Source organism: Poecilia latipinna, unplaced genomic scaffold, assembly GCF_001443285.1.
Source record: "Poecilia latipinna isolate Pla-1442-1.1 unplaced genomic scaffold, P_latipinna-1.0 Scaffold172, whole genome shotgun sequence".
Classification (NCBI taxonomy): Eukaryota; Metazoa; Chordata; class Actinopteri; order Cyprinodontiformes; family Poeciliidae; genus Poecilia; species Poecilia latipinna.
The window spans coordinates 191,780-210,560 of NW_015112788.1; the positions used below are offsets into that span (position 1 = coordinate 191,780).

Consider the following 18,781-nt stretch of genomic DNA (forward strand, 5'->3'; position numbering starts at 1 on the left):
TAAGTACTCTGTGCAGAACGGCATCAAAAGTAATGACAGAAACTAGTTTAATTCCAAAGAAACGAGGAACATTTGCTTAAATGCAGTCTCTGTTGGAGATTACATTGTATTAAAAATGTCTGACTTGAGGTTCAGATTCTTGTAAAACATGCAGAGTGGCACTGAGATTTTAAACAATGTCTGATTTTACAATCAGGAGCCAAACTTTGTTTCAAAAGGTTTTGGTCAATAGTTCTGCATATTTTCTGATTGGGCTTTAAAATTTCCTTTAGACTTTAGCTTTGGCTGCTGTTTTACTTATTTATAAGTAACACAGCTGTGGGGTATTTATTTTTATTTATTTTTTTCTGACCATGACGGCGTGTTGTAGAAATGTTTGTAGAAACATACGGTAACAATACTGTACTATAAGCGAGTACAAATCTTTCTGTTGAAGCTTAAACTAATGTATGTCTGTTTTAAAAGATCAGAAGGAAAAACAAAGACTACATATGTAGCCAAAAAAATAAATAAAACATTCCCAGACATATCCAGGTTTAGATCAGTTGCGTGACTCACTTTTATTCTGTTATGTTGAGTAATAAATTCAGGTCATGACACGGACGTACAAGATGGTAGTTTAGGAAAGCACAGAAAGCCCCTGTCTTCGGGATAAATACCTTTTAATTTTTAAATGAGGTGCTGGATTAAAATCATGTTACCTTGATGTCTTCTGGATCAAAGGACGGGGGGAAATAATTATTATTTTTAATTCTGACGCAAAACTAAAAGTCATATCCCAGCATGACTGATCCATAGCCAGACATCCAGGTTTCTTATTTATATATATATTTTAAACATCATCCTGGTGGCAGCGTCCCTGACTGGGAGCCTGCACTCAGACACATTACACCCTGAACACGCTGGCACCGCCTCAAGTCTGTCATTGCTCTGCCTTTTGGCTCGCTCTGTGGTCTGAGGCCAAGAATAATGTTGTTGACCCGTTAGAGTAACTGAAGTGGTGGGAATCATGTCTGTCTAAACACAGTCAGTCCTGCTGCCCCACTAACACTGTGGGACCGAGAGCAGGGGAGATTAGAATCTTTTAAAAATGTTATTATTAGTATTATTTTACCCAAATGCTTTGTAGTTTTGGACTTTGGTGACAGAGATGTTCCTAAATAGTTCTGGACAGGCCAGACAGGAAGGAGAATGGGCATCATTGTGGTTAGCCTGCAGAGCGATTTAAAATGTTTAGTCTTATAGGAGAAGTTTCTGAAATCAGAACTTTGCTTTGAGATCTCTCTCAATTTGACTCACACATTTTTAAAATGTATTTAATGATTGCTTAATTGGTTTTCTGCAAAAGATTTTGATGTTGCTGAGGCATAAATACTGTCCAGCTATTCTCTCATGCATTAAGAATCTGGACTTCTTCACCTTTGTTACACAGAGCAGGTGAAAGAATGAACTGGAGCTCAAACATAAATCAGCTTTCTGTGTTTTAGTTGTTCCACATCCTGCTTCCTGCTGAATGTTAACAAAAAGCCCAGAAACGCTCCCGATACCTGGGGTCTATGACCTGACAGCAGTGTGAGAGCTGCTGTGCTTGGTTTTTATTGGCTAAAGATGCTGGAAATTTTTTATCGTCATCTAAGAAACTGTTGTTGGTCTGTCCCCGTCTGACCTGCAGTCACTGAACCAAGCAGGTCAGCTCAGTTCATTTTGACCTTGTGGGCCAATAGAATCTTAATGTTTTTTAATTTGGTGGTAAACAAAGTTTGTCTTGATAGTATGATATCTACCAGGTGTAACACCAGCACAGGGTGGTACTCAAAACTCCTTCCAGCCCTTCAAACATGGTGACTGCCCATTGCCTTCTCTTCTCACTTCACTGCTCCGTCTGAGATTTCTCCCATTGACCTCGATTCCTCCAGTAGAACTTGCCCAATCAGCGAACCGAAGAAGTTGTGAATGATGACTTTTGTAGTCGGTCTGTGGTTTTAACAATGGCAGTGGAAGAAGTGAACGAAGCCGTTCAGTATGTGTTAGCCATGCTTCCAAATATTGAATTATTGAATTACTGTCTAGCGACAGTGCCAGATTGTTATTCAGAGTGCAGGCAATTTCCGGTGAGCATCACAGCATCGAACATTACATATGTAACAGCCAAACGTTAGTGATTGGGTAACATTTAAAAGCTCAACGCCTCCAGCAAGTAATTGTTTCTCAAAAGTTTAGACGACAGACCTTCTGTATGAAGTAAGTGTAGAACAAAGGACTGGTTTTTACCAGGCTACCTGACCAGTGAGCATTGTAAAACATCATCTCCAGATACGCTAGCAACTATTAGCTAGCCTTCTCCACACTTAGTGCTGCTGCCTTGCATCCTCTGCAGGTTTGGGATACTGGGATAAATAAATAAATGTGAGGATATTTTCCTTCAGTCAGTTTTGGTTGTATTGGGACAAATACTGAGTGGTCATAGCTTTTATTACCGCTGCAGCTATTTCTTGGAGCGTGTTTGTAAGCAGTGTTCGGTGAAGGGCGAGGTCAGGAAGGGGTGTTTTCCCTTTTCACAGACGAGAGGCTTTAGACAGCTCTTAGTGCTTTGCAGAGGAATTTGTTTACTTGTGGTGGAGCTACAAATAACTGCAGGGTTTATATATGGTAAAAAAAAAAAAAAAGCTTACTTCCCCTCCAGGCAGCCATACAACAAAAACAGAGCTGTGAGGGGAAATACTGGCTCGTCTTATTGCAGCACCACCACTACACATGTTCCACACGGCCACATGGATCTCATTACTCACTGAAGACTCCCCCTTATCCTTTTGGCCCTTCTTTAGTCTTCCTCTGGCAATTTGTCCAACGCCTTCTTTAAGACATCCTGGCAATCTGTTATTAATCTCCGTCAGAATGACATAGTCTTAACCAAGCCGTCAAAGCTTGTGCTCGCTAACTGTAACCGCTTCAAGGTAATCCGACATGAGGCTGATCATTCTCCACACTCGACTTGCATAAAGACTGTTCACACCTAAAGTCGACTCACTACCAGACCCTTTCTGCCAATAACTTCTGTGAGATAAAAAAAATAAATAAATAAAAATTACCGTTTTGTCAGTTTTCTTTTTTTCTGATTGCATCTTTCTGTTTTCCCCCCCAGGCGTTTGGGAATGCAAAAACAGCACATAATAACAACTCCAGTCGCTTTGGCAAGTTCATTCAGGTGAACTACCAGGAGAGTGGCACTGTGAGAGGGTAAGGAGGACAAGCATCTACCGCTTTCTGCAAACCTACTTTCTCTACATAGTTAATGTTGGGCACAAATTATTTGTCAATGGCAGATTTGAATGTTTAATCTGTATCTGATTTGATCAACCTGTGTCTGTAAGTAGTGATATTTGAGGTTGACTCAGCAGGAATCCTGACTTGAATCTGATAGAGATTCTGTGCAGGGAGCTTTATGTAGCAACATCGCAGTATGTAATAAAATCAGACTTTAAAATGCAATAAAACATAATTAAAACCGCGTTATGCAATAATTGAGACAAACTGTGATGCAATCCATTTTGAATCATTTTACCCTGATTGGTATGTAGGTTAATACTGACAGTTTGGATATGAAACTGAAAAGGCAACTAAAGGACCAAAAAAATGGGATTTATTGACAAAAGTTTCACTTTAAATGCATTTAGGATCTACAACCTGGTTGTTGTTTAAAGTACAATTTGGTCTCAGCTGTATTTAGTATTGTTCTGTTCTCACAGGGCGTATGTAGAAAAATACCTCTTGGAGAAGTCGAGGCTGGTCTATCAAGAGCACAATGAGCGGTAAGTACGTCTCTGCACTGAGATCGGATTCAGAATGTCTGACAGACATAAACAAATATATGCAAATTTAGGGTCTTGACCTCCACAGCATAAAAATCATATTTAAATGTGTGAGAATTATATGTTCAAAATTTCACAATATAACCACAAATCAAAAGTCTGAGGAGATTGCTTCCTTTGTTAAATGTTTAAATTTAAGGTGAAACTGCTCACTTGCACTGTGTGAGCAGATCAACTATTTCACCAAATAACTGATTGATTTTTGCAGAGATGGAAAACGAAGGATTTCAAACTACTTAAAAAAAAAGCATATAAAGAGACTTTTTTACTGTTTTAGTGAAAGTGTTTCTGTGCTCTGAGACCGTTTACTTCATCATCCATCTATATATTTATGACGTGTTTTCTTTCCTCCTCTTCTTTTTCTTAGAAACTACCACGTGTTTTATTACCTGCTGGCAGGATCGAGTGAAGAAGAAAGAAAGGCCTTTCACCTCAAGAAGCCTGAAGAATATCATTACCTCAGTCAGGTAGAGGCTTTTATAGCACGATAAATGTTTCCCATGTGTTGAGCATACTTTCTGTTCAGTTTTTCTGCCATCAGCTCATCATTCTCAGGGTCCAGGCGCAGGAAAACAAAAAGTCGGGACACATCGGAAACGCTCTCTGTGAACACGAACTAGTTACCCTTTCCTTCGCAAGCACATGGGATATTTACCATCTTAATTCTCTCGTCTGCTTCCACAATACAAGCCGCTTAATTTGTTTGCTTTGCTTTTGTGGGAGTATTTGAGTGGTAATAGCTTCTGCATATGTTAGGTAGGTTTTTGCACATGCTTTCTGACTCATAAAACGGGATAAGAGGAAGGCAGGAAGGGAAAAAAAAAAGCTTTGTTGTGTTCCTTGCCACAAAAATGAGTTTCGCATAAAAACACATGAAACATGGGGAATGCGAATGTCCTATAAAACATGTTGCCTCTTCACCTCTGGGCTTTCATTGTCACGATATGACAACCAAGGACCCGGTGCCCCCACCTCCTCCTCCGCCTACGCAGAGTAGAGGAGAGCAGGGAATTCCTCCCATTCCTCCCAGCCGCCGGCGTTCACATGCAAACACAAGAATACATTCGTGTGCTGCATGTTATTCACATCCCACTGGTTTACTTCAGCGCATTGTTTTGTGGAGTTTAAAATGAAACTCAGTCTCTTGCGCCTTTAAAAGAATCTGGTCGACCCACCTGGTCGGCTGTGACAAGCCGTCCAGACGTATTGCAGTTTCTGTTCTTCTGTCACTTCAGTCACTTGTATTTTTGTTCAGACAAATTTGCTCCTGAAACCAGAAATGCAGTTGAATTAAAGTTTGTTGAGGTTAAGCCTTGTGGGTTCTGCATTTTTAAATTAAAGCAGCCTGTTCGTTTCAGTGTTAATGAAAAACTATATATGAGCAACTCGTTTTAAGGGCCAGTTCTGTCGATTATATAGTATTGATTCAAATATTTACAAACACACAACCTTCACAATTCATGTTGCCAGAGTTTTCTAAAAACATTATTTTCTTTTTTTTATTTTAATTTGAAAAAGTACAGATTTACATGAAAATACATATTCCGTATTACACTCCTCTTTCCAGTTTCCGGTTCCTTTTTTTTTTCCTGTATTGATCATTTCTAAACATCTTGACTGCATTTCTATGCATTTTTCATTTTAAAATTCTGCATTTTTTCATAAATGTGTGATGTTAGCTATGCATTTATGACAAATATTTGTGTAGACTTCAGATTTTAAATACTACACCTACAGAAAATATATTGTATGTATAGATGGACGGATGGATAAATACAAAGACGAATGTATTAATAGACAAACAGATGCACCTAGATATAGATGGAGTGAAGATTCTTATTTATATGGATTAATAATAATGTTTTTTTTATCATAATCTTCTTCATTTATTTTGTTGAGACATTTTTAAAACAGGAAATAAAAACAAGTCATGGCTCAGACAGACAGTAATTCATCATTTACTGTGATTAGTACATGAATAAAGGATGTGTTTACCTGCTTTCTTCCCCGTTTGTCTCTACTAGCTGCTCCGTGTTTCTGTGTATGGATGTTTACTCCTCCGCTTTGAATCGTGTTATTCAGTCAGACTGGATAAGCATTAATCTGCACCGTGATGAGCTGGTCATTCTGCTGCTGTCGAAATGTCTGAGTCTCTCTGTTGACATGCCGCCGTCTAACCCTGACCCCGCCGCCTGTGAACTCTGCCCTAACATTTCCAGATGACAAAGACAAGCAGCCGTCCGCACTGGGACAGTTACTGTGAGAGTGAACCGGTCAGTATATGAGCCTCAGCTGAGTGTCAACTATCTGCACCGTTTGGGGGCTGGGGTATTAGATTTAATGTCACCTGAACGCTTTGGGAGCAAGCCACACCTTTCCTGCACACCCTCTCCCCAAAGCCCCTTTCCTCCACTGGTTTTGTTGCTTTTTGGGGTATTTCCTGGTTTGGGTTGACTTGTGTTTATTTTAGCTCGGTTTGTTTTTGCCTTCCCCTCCGTTGTGCTGGTATGTCTAGTCACAGTAGCTCTCTCTGCCTGTTTTGATTTTGATCATTACCAGTCCAGCATTTCCCCTGCAAACAGAGCATTTATTCCACCCGTGTTCTCATTTCCGACTGTTTTATGCAACCAGAAATATTGTAAAACTTTGTTCTTTTTTATGATTATGGAACAACCAGTTTGCCCATCTTTCAGCCAGCTGACCCAAAGTGTGCAGCATTATGCAGCCAGACAAAACTTGCGTTAATGAATTTTTAAAATCTCAAAAGCAAAGCAATTAAACGTTTTAGCAGTTTTGAAAACAGAACTTTTTGAAACATGATCCTGGTAAAATGACCCATTTCTGTTTGGTTTTTAGACCTGAGTGAATTAACACTCACTGTGGAAATGCTGGATTGATAAAGGTTAGTGATCAAAAACGACTGCCTGTAATCGATTGTGTATTTGGTCTTTGTGTTCTTTCTTTTCTGTTTTTCCTCCCCACTCTCATTTTCCACTTTAAAATATTGCTAAAGTGCACCGTCTTATAAATGTCCATGTGTGATACTTATTTCACATTATGAAAAATGTAAATAAAGATGTAAAACTTTAGAAAAGTATCAGGGAAACAACAATATTTATTTTCATGTCTTGATTAATGATTCTTCAGTGCCTGAAATTATTATAAAGTCAAGGAGATTTCAGAAATGTGTTTTTTCTACTTTCTTTTTTTTTCTTTTTGTAATTGAAATAATCTTTTGCACTTTTGCAGTTTTGAGCCATTAACCCTTTTGCATTCGACAACCAATCATTTAGTGTCATTTTCTCTACTGGATTTGCTTCAAGGAAATGCGACGTTGATCCAGCGAATAATATCTATTAACAGGAGATATTTAATAATATAGAATAAAATGAAGCCATTCGAGAGTCATAGCTGGATGCTGAACTACAGCGAGAAATTACCCAATACTCTGGTACAATGGTTTGAAAAATAATAGTTAGAAGGTATGAATTAGCTAAAGCAAGGATTTAAATGTAACTTATGAGTTATCTGCTAATCTCCTGTAAAAAACCATGTTGTATTTATACAACCTGATTTTAAAACATCTGTTCCACCACTACACAATCTTTCCAACATATTTTAGTTAAATCAGCAAAAATATATATCAAAGATGGCACGTCTTAGCAGATCGTAAATAGTATAACAACACCAATATGCTGATGGTTAAATCAACTAAATAATATTTAATCTTTACTATTTGCTAAAGACGCATCTTTCCAATCATCCACTGTAGAACTTCCTCATTTGTTCTCCACTTTCTTACTTCATTTTGTTCTACCACAAAATGCTGCAATGGGCAAAAGATGAGTGAGAAGGAAATATGAAGTCATGCAAAGTCCAAAAATAAAAAAATAAAAATCTTTGGCAGACCTTCAGGAAATCTGGAGAACTGCTGATCAACGACTCTTTTGAAGGATCAGAAGGAAATCTGACTCACTGAAAAGAAACGACAAATAGTTTAGAGGTGGTTCCTTTCTGCGGTAATGTCAGTCGGAGTTTCTGCTCTGATTGATTGAAATTAGAGAGTGACTGTTTGTGATCGTAGCTGCAGTTAAAGATTTTGGATTATGATGAATTTGTGAAGCTATGCTAACTTTGTGGTTGGCTTATCCTCCACTCATAAACAAACAAACCCAGATTCAGCCACAATTTCATGTTGTTTGAACTATTTTTGGCTGCTAAGCATTTTATGTTAGCAGTAATATAATGACATATTCTTTTTTTTAATATATAATTGCAGTGACTGCATGATCCTAGTGTAATGCTGTACAATGCTAATTTAGCATCGGCTACGTCCAATCATGACCTTAAACCTGCAGCTTTTTCCACACGCTGCTGTTGCCTAAAGTCAAACGCCTCCCGTTTCTCCTTCCAGCTATTTTAGTTTGTCATACATCACTTAAACACAAACAAAGCCATAAATCACGGCTCCTCTCGGCTCTCTTGACGACTCGCCAAATTTCTGCGGACTCGTTTTAAGGAGGAAGCCAGGCCAGATTTTCAACTCCATGTGCACACAAGTCACTCTGCACATCAGGCGGGAGTGCTGGTTTGATCCAGAGAGCCCTAATCATAGCCTGTTCTGGCAGGAGTCGCTTATTTTGACTCCTTCAGGCAACCTGCCTCTTTTCTGTCCCAGTTACAAAGTAAACTCCAAAGATCTATTTCAAGCCTCTTTTTCTGCGATAAGTTTGATGAATGCTGAGACACGCTAAGGCCAAGTGAACGTCAGCAGGCTTCAGTGAGCTCACGGTAATTTGCCGTTGGCCCTGATGGCTCCCAGTGGACGTAGGGCCTGATAACAGCCAGGCTCTGCTTCTTATAGGACTGCTTCACCGTTGAAGGAGAGGACCTGAAGCATGACTTTGAGAGGCTCCAGCTGGCCATGGAGATGGTGGGCTTTCTTCCCGCCACGCGCAAACAGTGAGTGACGGAGGAAAACCGCCGTTCAGTGGGGCTTTCCTATCCTGACGCTTTCTGACCAGGGTTAAATTGTTTTCTGTTTGTCCACAATGTGTGAAACAGGATCTTTTCTCTGCTGTCGGCCATCCTTCACCTGGGGAACATTCGTTACAAGAGGAAGACCTACAGGGACGACTCCATCGACATCTGTAACCCTGAGGTGCTGCCTGTTGTCTCAGAGCTGCTGGAGGTATGACAGAGGAGTTTTACTTTACTTCTTATCTGAAACTAACTTTAAATCTTCACTGCTTTTGCTAAGGATTGTCTGCTTTACTTCCTTGAATAGATTAGGATAGGTCTATACTCTATAAAAAAAAAATCTGCAAGTGAGGCTTTAAAAAAAAAACTACAATCAGGGCAAACCTAATAGAAAGTGGCAGGAAAGTCACGATTTTGATCCACTGTCTGTGTTGCCACCAGGTCAAAGAGGAGATGCTGTTTGAAGCTCTGACAACAAGGAAGACGGTCACCGTGGGAGAGAAGCTGATTGTTCCCTACAAGCTGGCTGAGGTGAGATTGCAGATACTTTCCATTTCCCCAAACACCTAATAGATTTGAATAAACTTCCTGGACATTTCTGTTTTAAGCTTCGCAGATTTCTGGGTCAGTATGAAAGTATTGGTCCTATACTGTGGAGCTGTGATTGGTCATCCCCTGAATGATTTGAAGCCCTTCTTCCTGTTTATATCAACAATTGTGTTATTTTTACACGGGTGAAATAATGGCCATCATTCTTTAGTTCTTTATTTCTGATGGCTGTCGTCAGGCAGAAATCAGTTCCCTCTCTGCTTTTGGGCTGAGAAAGCACAAAATGCTGAAGATATCAGATCCTTTTCACTTTGCAAATGGGTTGTTGCAGCATCAAACTTGGATACTTACTGCAAAGTTAGTTCAGTTTAACCTATTTTGTGTCTGGTTTAGTGCACAGAGACAAAGCTGCTCGCTCAGCTGTACGTCTGAGTCACTTCTTGTTCTACTAAACGGAGCGGGTCGGCCCTCTCATCGTAGCTGCAGGTCTTTTTGAACCTGACCCGGCCGTGTTTACAGGACAGGGTGCACCAGCACCGGATCTCCTCCTGCTGGGTCCCTCCGTCTGCAGACACACACGCGCACGCACGCACACACACACACACACACACACACACACACACACACGCACAAAGTCTTTCAGCTTGCTCAGGGAGAAGGGAATACATATTTTTCATTGTGATCTACGCTCTAAAGATGAACACACATCACGGTCTACAGATTAAAGGCATCAGAAATGACAGATTCTAGCAACTATTTCAACTTTTCCTCAATATTTGCAACGATACAGACATAATTTTTCTTCCTTACTGCGTCTCGGCATCCGAGAAATCCAATGTTGTGTTAAATATTCCCACCAAACCTCGTAATGACGTGCTGGATAATTTAGGAATCGTTCTAAATGAACAAACAGTGACTGCTATGGGAGCTCACTGGGTGGTCTTTGTGTAAATATTGCTCCGACGGTCTCATTCCCCTTTGACTGCAATAAAGCAAAACAAAACTTAAAAGACGTCAACTCGTACGTTCCCTCCATTTTGGTCTCAATCGTGAATGCTTTCCGTCATCCTTCCTTCCAGTAATGAAAAGCTGTCGGATCACTAAAGCAGAAAGGTAATATCCTTCCTGGCGTAGTGAAGACATATTTGGTGTGAGCGGGCTAAATAAACAGCCTGGTTAATTATTTAGAGGAAGGGAGGTTTTAGAGTGAGGAAGCTGCTCTGCGGTTTGTACTCTGTGTTACAGGAAGGTCAGATCTTCCCAGAATATTTGACAGTGTGATTCGTTTTACTGAATCACACTGTTTCAATAAAATGACAATGCAGCTGTTATCACAAATACAGAGCAATCATCAGAGTGTATTGTAATGTTAGTGGGACTTTCTGCTGTGACACAATGCAGCGTAGCAGAAAGTCTGGTCTGTTCTCATCTGGGCCAAGTTTCCACTATCAGTGCGTTTTCTCCTTTCTGCCTTTTTATAGTTTTTGGAATATACTATATACAATGTCATAAATCCATATTGAGCAATTTGAGACATGACATGACTATGTTGAAAGGATTTATTGTCAGGTGAAAGTTCAAAAGATTGATTTTTAAAGCAGAAATGTAACATTTAAAAAAAAAAAAAAACTCTTCAAAGTCCGCTTTGTCTGAATTTTATATTTTACCCTGTGATATAAATCACTTTTATTCTCAATATTCTGATTCTATTTTTCAGCATATTTTATGACTGTTGAATACAAAAGCTGCCACAAAGTCAGATGCAGATAGCCGAGCTCTAATGTCTGACACAGATGTGTCTTGAATTCGAGGGGTGACTCGGGGATGGCGTCTTAAATTTAGACTCCTACGTTAAAACGCAAAAGCTGGGAGCCCTTTTACAATTTATTTCTAAAAAGATTAACCACATGTATGTCTAAAGACAAAAAAAAAGAAAGCATAAACTTTTTATGCATCCCCACCTGCCCCAGAGGGGAAATTTGAACAGAACCAGCAGTAAAAAGGACGGATCAAAATCTACAGGAAGCTAAATTCTGTCATTGGATCGAGAAATGTGGATTGATGCAAACAATAGATTCAGCATGTGAATGGAGGCTATAAATGCTGAATTAATAACCAAAATAATTCATACCTTCAGCAGATTTAGATTTTAAATCATTTGATTCTGACTTATAAGAAGGAAATAAGATCAGAATCTCTCAAAAGATAATAAAATAAGGCAAAAAGAGTTTCAGTTTGGGGAAACAAAATCTCTTTGCTACACTGATTTAAAAATAGTCTCGGTGCCATTTTTCTAGATGTCGGAAAGGTCAGCTTGCTCTGCGTGAAGCAGGAAAAGGTGATCGTTACTGTCGGAATACACCAACAATAAAATGAAGTATAAAGAGACACTTATGGGACCTGGTCTTCACCAGGTGACAGGAAGATGGCTGCACAATGTGACGAGAAGCTAATATTTTGATTGGAAATGTAAGATTTAGTGTGTAGTACTTTAAATAATGGGCTGAAGGGCGTTTTAAGAAAAGTTTGGGATATTGCTCTATAAATGAACTTTGCTTTGTCTGCTTTGCACAACTTTGTTGTTTTTTTCCAGTTAAAAACTAAATAAAATGCATTTAAGTTTCTGAAAAAAGCTGAAGGGAGATGCATATTTTTAGTGCTGAGTAGTTAATGTCTCAGTATTTAGAAGTCTGATAATTTTTCATATTTAAACCTATTTTCTAAAGTAAAAAAAAAACCTTCTCTACCTTCTCCCCTCTTTAAGCATCACTAAAACCCATTCATTCTTAAATTATCAAATACTCTTTAAAAATGATTAGATTGCTCTGTCCATTTTCCAGCGGACTCTAGCTAAGTGTTGCGTTCTTCCTTCTCTCAGGCTGGTACGGTGCGAGACTCGATGGCCAAGTCTCTGTACAGTGCTCTGTTTGACTGGATTGTCTTCAGGATCAACCACGCTCTGCTGAACAATAAAGACCTGGTGGAGACCACCAAGGTAAAATGACACAGAAGCCCTCGCCATTTGAATTTAAGAAAATAAAAATTTTATAAAATTGCTACATTTTGTCCCAGATTTTAGCACATTCCAAATGGAAAACATCCATTTTGGTCGTTTCTTTCTCGTCTTCCTTTACTTCAGATCTTGTCCATCGGTGTTCTTGACATCTTCGGATTCGAGGACTACGAGAACAACAGCTTCGAGCAGTTCTGCATCAACTTTGCCAATGAGCGTCTTCAGCATTACTTCAATCAGCACATCTTTAAGCTTGAACAGGTAGGTTATTTTTTTTTTTTTTTTTTTTTGTTAACCAGAAGACGGTGTTCCTACTAAATATGCAAATTGTTCAGATAATCTGTTTACCTGTTGTAACAGGACCTGAAGTGAGTTACAGTTTCATTATACAACGAATACTTCAACATTCAAAAAGCAACTTGCTTGCACTGATGCCAGAGGCCATTTCTGTGAAATTTTTGCAACGGTAAGACAATGGAGGTTCTTGTCATTGCATTGTGCAACCGCATAGTAAAACTGAGACTGTGTCGCCTGTGACTACCCCTCTGAAGATACAAACCCTCCTAAGTGATCTGATTAACTTGAAAGGCCTTTTAAAGTCGTGATTTAAGATTTGCCCACAGGTTTACATTGGGTTTACCTGGAATCAGCGGCCTGCCTGGGCATGTTTGGTTCTCTGGGCCCCCTTTTAAAGCCTGCCAGCAGATGCAGAATTATAGTTTAGTCAAACAAGCAGCTGCTCCAGTCACTGCTGTATGTGTGAAACGTAGGGACGCACAGAAATGAAAATGTGCGACGACATTGAGATTGCTGCCATGCCGATCGCCGATATTTACACAAACTAACATGCTGACACTTCTCTGCTTTAGCTAATCCTGCACTGTCACATTTCTGAAACACAGACAGCAACAGTATTTTTTTAACTAAATTTTTATTGATTTATTTATTTTATGACACACATTCAGCATTCCTACTCTTTTACTCTTTATCTTGTTACAGTTTGTTATGACCTGATTAAACCCCATTTTACCTCCACAAAATCCAGCCTTAATTCAGAGAGGTGTCAGAAACATTACTCAGAGGTTCTGGTCCACATTAACATCACAGCATTGCACACTTTCTGGAGGTTTGTTGTCTATGCAAACCCATGATGTAAATCTCATGTTCCACCACATCCCAAAATCACTCTTCTTGATTAAGATCTGATATTACATTGGAGTACGGTGAGGTCACTGGTTTCATATTACACCTTTTTGACATGGTGCGTTATACTGCTGGTACATTGGTACCCTGTTGGTCAGCAACAACACTAAGGTAAGTTTTAGTGCTTTATGATTCTCAGTTGGTACTAATGGCCATAACTGCACCATGAAAATATCCATCACCTGCTGCCTGAAAGATTTTATGCACAATATGATAGAACCATACTTTTCATTTTAATGTTTTCTCAGTCTGTTATTGTCGAGTGTTGGTGAGCCTGTGCGGACTGTAGTTGACTGTTCTGCCACTGTGTTTCAAGGTTAACTAATGTGTTGTTGTTGCTGCATACCTTGATTGCTATGAGTGGTTGATTGGCTGATCAAAGCTGCCCATCTTCCTTTGGCATCAACTCATTTTCATCAGTGTAGCTTTTCCTGCATACATCGGTTTGCTCTCTCATTTTGAACCATTCTCTGTAAACCAGAGACATTTATAAAACTCCCAGTAGGTCAACAGGCACTATACCAGACTGTACCAGAGTAAGAAGTCACACCCTATGACTCCCCACACAATGAGGTCAGAAGCAAAAGTCAGTTTGTGTCTTTTAATCATTGGTAGGACTGGTTCTCTGCTTCGGCAGCTCCAGATGGATAAACAGTCATTGCTGGACAGAATACATCATTGTGCGTCACCAGTCCAGTCATTTCGGTCATGGTGCCGCTCCAAGTACAGCCATCTTTTTCTCTGGCTTGTTTCTATGTTGCATGATGACATGAAAAGTTTCCTATCTATGTCCTGATGGCACAGATATCACGGGACCAATGAAGGCATCTGCTCATTAGTACTGACAGTAACATCTGTTTACCCCACATGTAACTGCATAACCCAACCACTTGGCCTCCTGCGAGCCTTAGATAGAACCTCTGTAAAAGTCCATCAAGGGCTGATAAAGCTGTCCAACACATCCTCTATGTGCCGACTTTTATGTACTGTTTTGACTGAGTGTCTGGCTCCAGTTACTGCCTGACAACTTATCACTTGACTCTTTGCTTTGGAGATGGCTTCGCTTTGCTTGCCTTTGATGTTTGCTCTTGACACACCAGCTTCCATAAGCGTATAAAACACTAACTCCAGATTTCAATATTCTCAGTGTAAAGCATTTGAATTACAAACTCTTTTGGTGCCTCAGTTTCTCAATATCAATATTTAGCTTGTATTGTACTTGGATCAAATCGCCTCTGCTAGTCGGAGATTATCATGAGGAAAACCATTTTTATAATAGAATTTCTTTTGTTTTTTTTTGTTTTTGCTGCTGTTCATCAAGATGTGTGAAAACTGCCCTTCAGAAAATTTAAAGATCTGATTTTAGAAAATTGAATTCTTAGCCTTAGCTTTTTTGCTTTTTTGTTGTTGTTTTTTTTCATTTTGAATGACTTAAATTACAATTACTGGGTTAGAATAGAATAGAATATACTTTATTGATCCTGAAGGGGAAATTACTTATTTGTTGACGAGCTACTCCATCTAATGTGTTTAAATATTAATAAAAATGTAACCTTAAGCAATATAAATTCTTGAAATGCATAAAAATATACATTAGCAATTGGATTTAGAAGAATTTGGTCCTGGACTGCACCATTTGCTAAGTTAGGGTGTTAAAGTGCAGTTTTTGACTTTTAGTGTAGTGTTTGCTCCAGTCATCGGTTTGCCAGTGTAACACTGTAGCAGTGACTCTGTACTGTGTTTCTTTGTCCTTAGACTTCATCATCACCTTTGCATATTTTCACAGTTACAGCAAACTAAAACTCAGCCAGCAGGATTGGATTCAGTCAGAGCAATGTAAAATTTTTTGATTTAATATCACAGCTGGTTCTGATACCAAATTGCATCTGCTTGTGACATAACATCCGGTCATAATTGAATGGAAAAAAACAGGCCAACAGGGGGGAAAACAGGCCTTCACAAGGCGGCGAGTGCAAAAGAGCACTATTAGAGTGTGGAAAAATCAATGAGCTCCACTGAGTCAGTCTCTGGTAGTGATTCAGCTGAGATAAAACGTCCAAAAGCTGCTTTGCTTCATGTTTCCAGTGAGGCCTGCTTCACACCCTCCTCTACAGTTACAGTGTTTCCATTCATCTGTCGACCTCTTAGTCACTCTAGTGCAGCTAAAAAACAAATCAGTCAGAGCAGTGGCTCCCAACCTGAGAGCCCCCATTTCCTACACCATCAACAATTTGAAGCCCCCACTACCAACGCAACACTCGCATGCATACTTTTGCGCACACACACACACACACACACACACACACACACGGAGACATTTGTGCTTGCATGCACATGCACTCAAATGGCAGAATAAAAAGGTTGCAACTTGATCTTTTGTTGGCAATATTACACTTTTTATAAAAACTAACACCCGACTTGTTCATCAAAGTTTTGGATTTGAGAGCCTTTATAGACTTCTCTGGATTTTCCAAAATGCCTTCTTTTATTTTGTTATTTTGTTGCTCTGAATCATCTTGAAGATGAAGTTCATCACTACGGATGATTTTGTGAACATCATTGCTCCTTTGAGAAACAGACTGTGTGAATTTGGTAAAACTAGGTTTAATTTCTTCCAAATCATATCTTTTGGCACCCTCGCTGTGACAAACCTTTGAGTTTGTAGTTTTTATATTGCATACATATGAAGTCTTACTGACATACATTGATGTCAAGATGGATGCAGCTGAGTACATTGCAATACTCTTACCGTTATAGGAAGTGGAAGAGTTAAAGTGGAAGATCACTTTCTACTGAAGAACCATAGGTGCAATGAAGTGGTGTAGATCAATCCGTAAAATGCGTTAGGATGGCCTAGTCAAAGTCCAGACCTAAATTCAATTCAGAATATCCAGCCAGGCTAGAAAACCAATGTTAACAAATGTTAGTTGTCCAGATTTGGTAATTTTGCAAAGAAAATTGGAAACAATTGCAAAACTGGTGTTGATTAATCTCTCCAAAATGTTCAGATTACAACACGAAGTATCGAGTCAGAGGAGCTGAAGGTTTCACATTTTTATTTGTATACAATTTTGAAATCCACTCAGCAGTCATGGAGTTCTTTATGTTGACGCTGGCCAACAAAAGGGAAGCATAAATGCTGCTGTTGTTTCATTAAACACATTTAAGGCAGTAAATAAAAAAAGAAAAACTCAAAAATGGGTCATTTCTATAGTAAAAATCTGAAGAGTTCTAGCAAACACCTGCTCCTCATTCAGTGTAACGGTGCATGGTTGGAAGTATACGAAGCAGATAATATTCATTTTGTGAGTCAGAAGGGAGCTGACTCAACTTCTCTGGGTAATTACTCAGCTGTGGTTTCTGGAGGAGGAGTGCTTGGTCCAGGATATTGTACTCACTTTGCACATCTTTAGATCTACTTTATGAAATTAATAAAGTCCAGTCTTTTAAGCCAGACATTCTTTTAAAATTGAAAAATTCAAAAATGACTTGTTTGACTTATTTATTTTTCATTTTATTCATTTATTTCTATGAAAAGCAGATATAATACTGAGATATTGCTCCATTAACTACTTGATTTCATTATGTTCATATTAAAACTCGTGGATCTAATTTTGACAGTTTTATTTTGCAGCATGTTGACGTTAAAGTTTTGTTGTTGCATATTTTTCCTTATGAACTTCACGTTCCTGCACACAGACAGAATAAACAATTCTTTACATTCAATTGTTTTGTTTTTTTTCTGCTTCCTGACTCCTGGGCAGGAACAAGAGAAGCAAGAAAAAAAATCCAGTCATTTTATTAAACCTGTCCTGGATTAAGGTCTTCATTGGATAAATGTCTTTCCCAGGAAGACATGAAACCGGGGAAAACGTTGTTTCTCCGAATAATAAAGCACAGAGAGGTCAGACAAAGCCTGCGAATGTTGCTTTAATTGGTAAATTATAAACTTGGTGTGTAAATAACAGGTACTCTGAGGTAAGTGAATATTCTTTGATAGCTGAAGCATGGGGTAAGTCAAAATTATTTCCCATCCCATTAATATAAAGTTGTATGCCATCAGCATACTGCATGCAGACACCTTGATGTTGTACAACTCCACAATCTGAACTAGGATGATCTTGTAGATGACGACTAAAAGTTGCCCCAGAGTGGAGCCCTGATGTGCCCCACATGTGTGCTCAGATTTACCGATACTTGGAAATAACCTAAAGTAGGACCTGAACCCAATCCCACCCAACAACACACCTTATCAAACCAAACTGCTGAAGGTCGGGTAGCATTGACACCTGGCTTTCTTTTTGTCTTCATGTGACCCTGCAGGAGGAGTACAGAGCGGAGGGCATCAGCTGGAGGAACATCGATTACATCGACAACACGGGCTGCATCGGCCTGATCAGCAAGAAGCCCACAGCGCTGTTCCACCTGCTGGACGAAGAGTGCAAGTGAGTCGTCTAGTTTCACTGTTTCATTGCTTCACAAACTCTCTCTCTCTCTCTTTTTTTTTTTCCTTTTGTTTCTCTGTGAAAAGGTTCATCCAGTGCGTTTGGCTGGCTGAAGCAAAACTGGCAGACATGCTGACACGACAGCAGAGTTTCTGGTTTCATTCCAACTGAGATCTCCGTTCTGTCTTCATGCTGAAACCCTGAAACTCCCATCAGCTGTAAAACCTAAAACGCTGGCCCAGAATATGTGTATCCTCGCACTGTTGCTTATTGCCACGGTTTTTGTATTCAAATGAAATTAAGTGTCGATGAGACATCTTAAAGAGGCCGGTTGAGTAAGCCAGAGAAAACCGCCGTGAGGACGGCATGAACCAGAAGAAACATGAAGGCGAATCTAGATATGCAGAGACGAGAGGAGGATTTATTCCTGACGTACCTCAGGCAGCATGAAACTTTAAATCAACACTAATCTATCTGTGTGACCTTTCTGTCACATCCCGTCACATTGATGCTGTGAATAAAAGGTTTTCGCGTCTTGATTTGATCATAACTCGTGTTTTCTGTTCAATTGATTTCGTCATAGCAGCGGGGGAAAAAAATACATCTGATACTTTGAAGTTCACGGCTGTTTTGCGGCTAATTTAAGAACTATATTTCCTCCTTTAATTCGCCTTTCTTCTCCTTTTGGACACTGAAACAGATTTTTCCCACATGGAAGAGCT

General features: G+C 39.4%; 1 protein-coding gene across 8 annotated transcripts in view; it reads left to right on the forward strand.

Annotated features, from left to right (window-relative positions):
* Positions 1-18,781, forward strand: part of myo9aa (myosin IXAa) — a 117,592-nt gene that overhangs the window by 54,529 nt on the left and 44,282 nt on the right. For 7 of the 8 annotated variants that reach the window (XM_015030083.1, XM_015030076.1, XM_015030077.1 and 4 more), the window contains exons 3-12: positions 3,143-3,237; positions 3,747-3,809; positions 4,237-4,336; positions 6,089-6,142; positions 8,734-8,831; positions 8,934-9,060; positions 9,291-9,380; positions 12,277-12,393; positions 12,538-12,672; positions 17,938-18,059. In XM_015030083.1, the coding sequence (XP_014885569.1) occupies positions 3,143-3,237; positions 3,747-3,809; positions 4,237-4,336; positions 6,089-6,142; positions 8,734-8,831; positions 8,934-9,060; positions 9,291-9,380; positions 12,277-12,393; positions 12,538-12,672; positions 17,938-18,059 (1,001 nt within the window). The remainder of the gene's footprint in view (positions 1-3,142; positions 3,238-3,746; positions 3,810-4,236; positions 4,337-6,088; positions 6,143-8,733; positions 8,832-8,933; positions 9,061-9,290; positions 9,381-12,276; positions 12,394-12,537; positions 12,673-17,937; positions 18,060-18,781) is intronic. The other variant, XM_015030078.1, reaches the window with a different exon arrangement.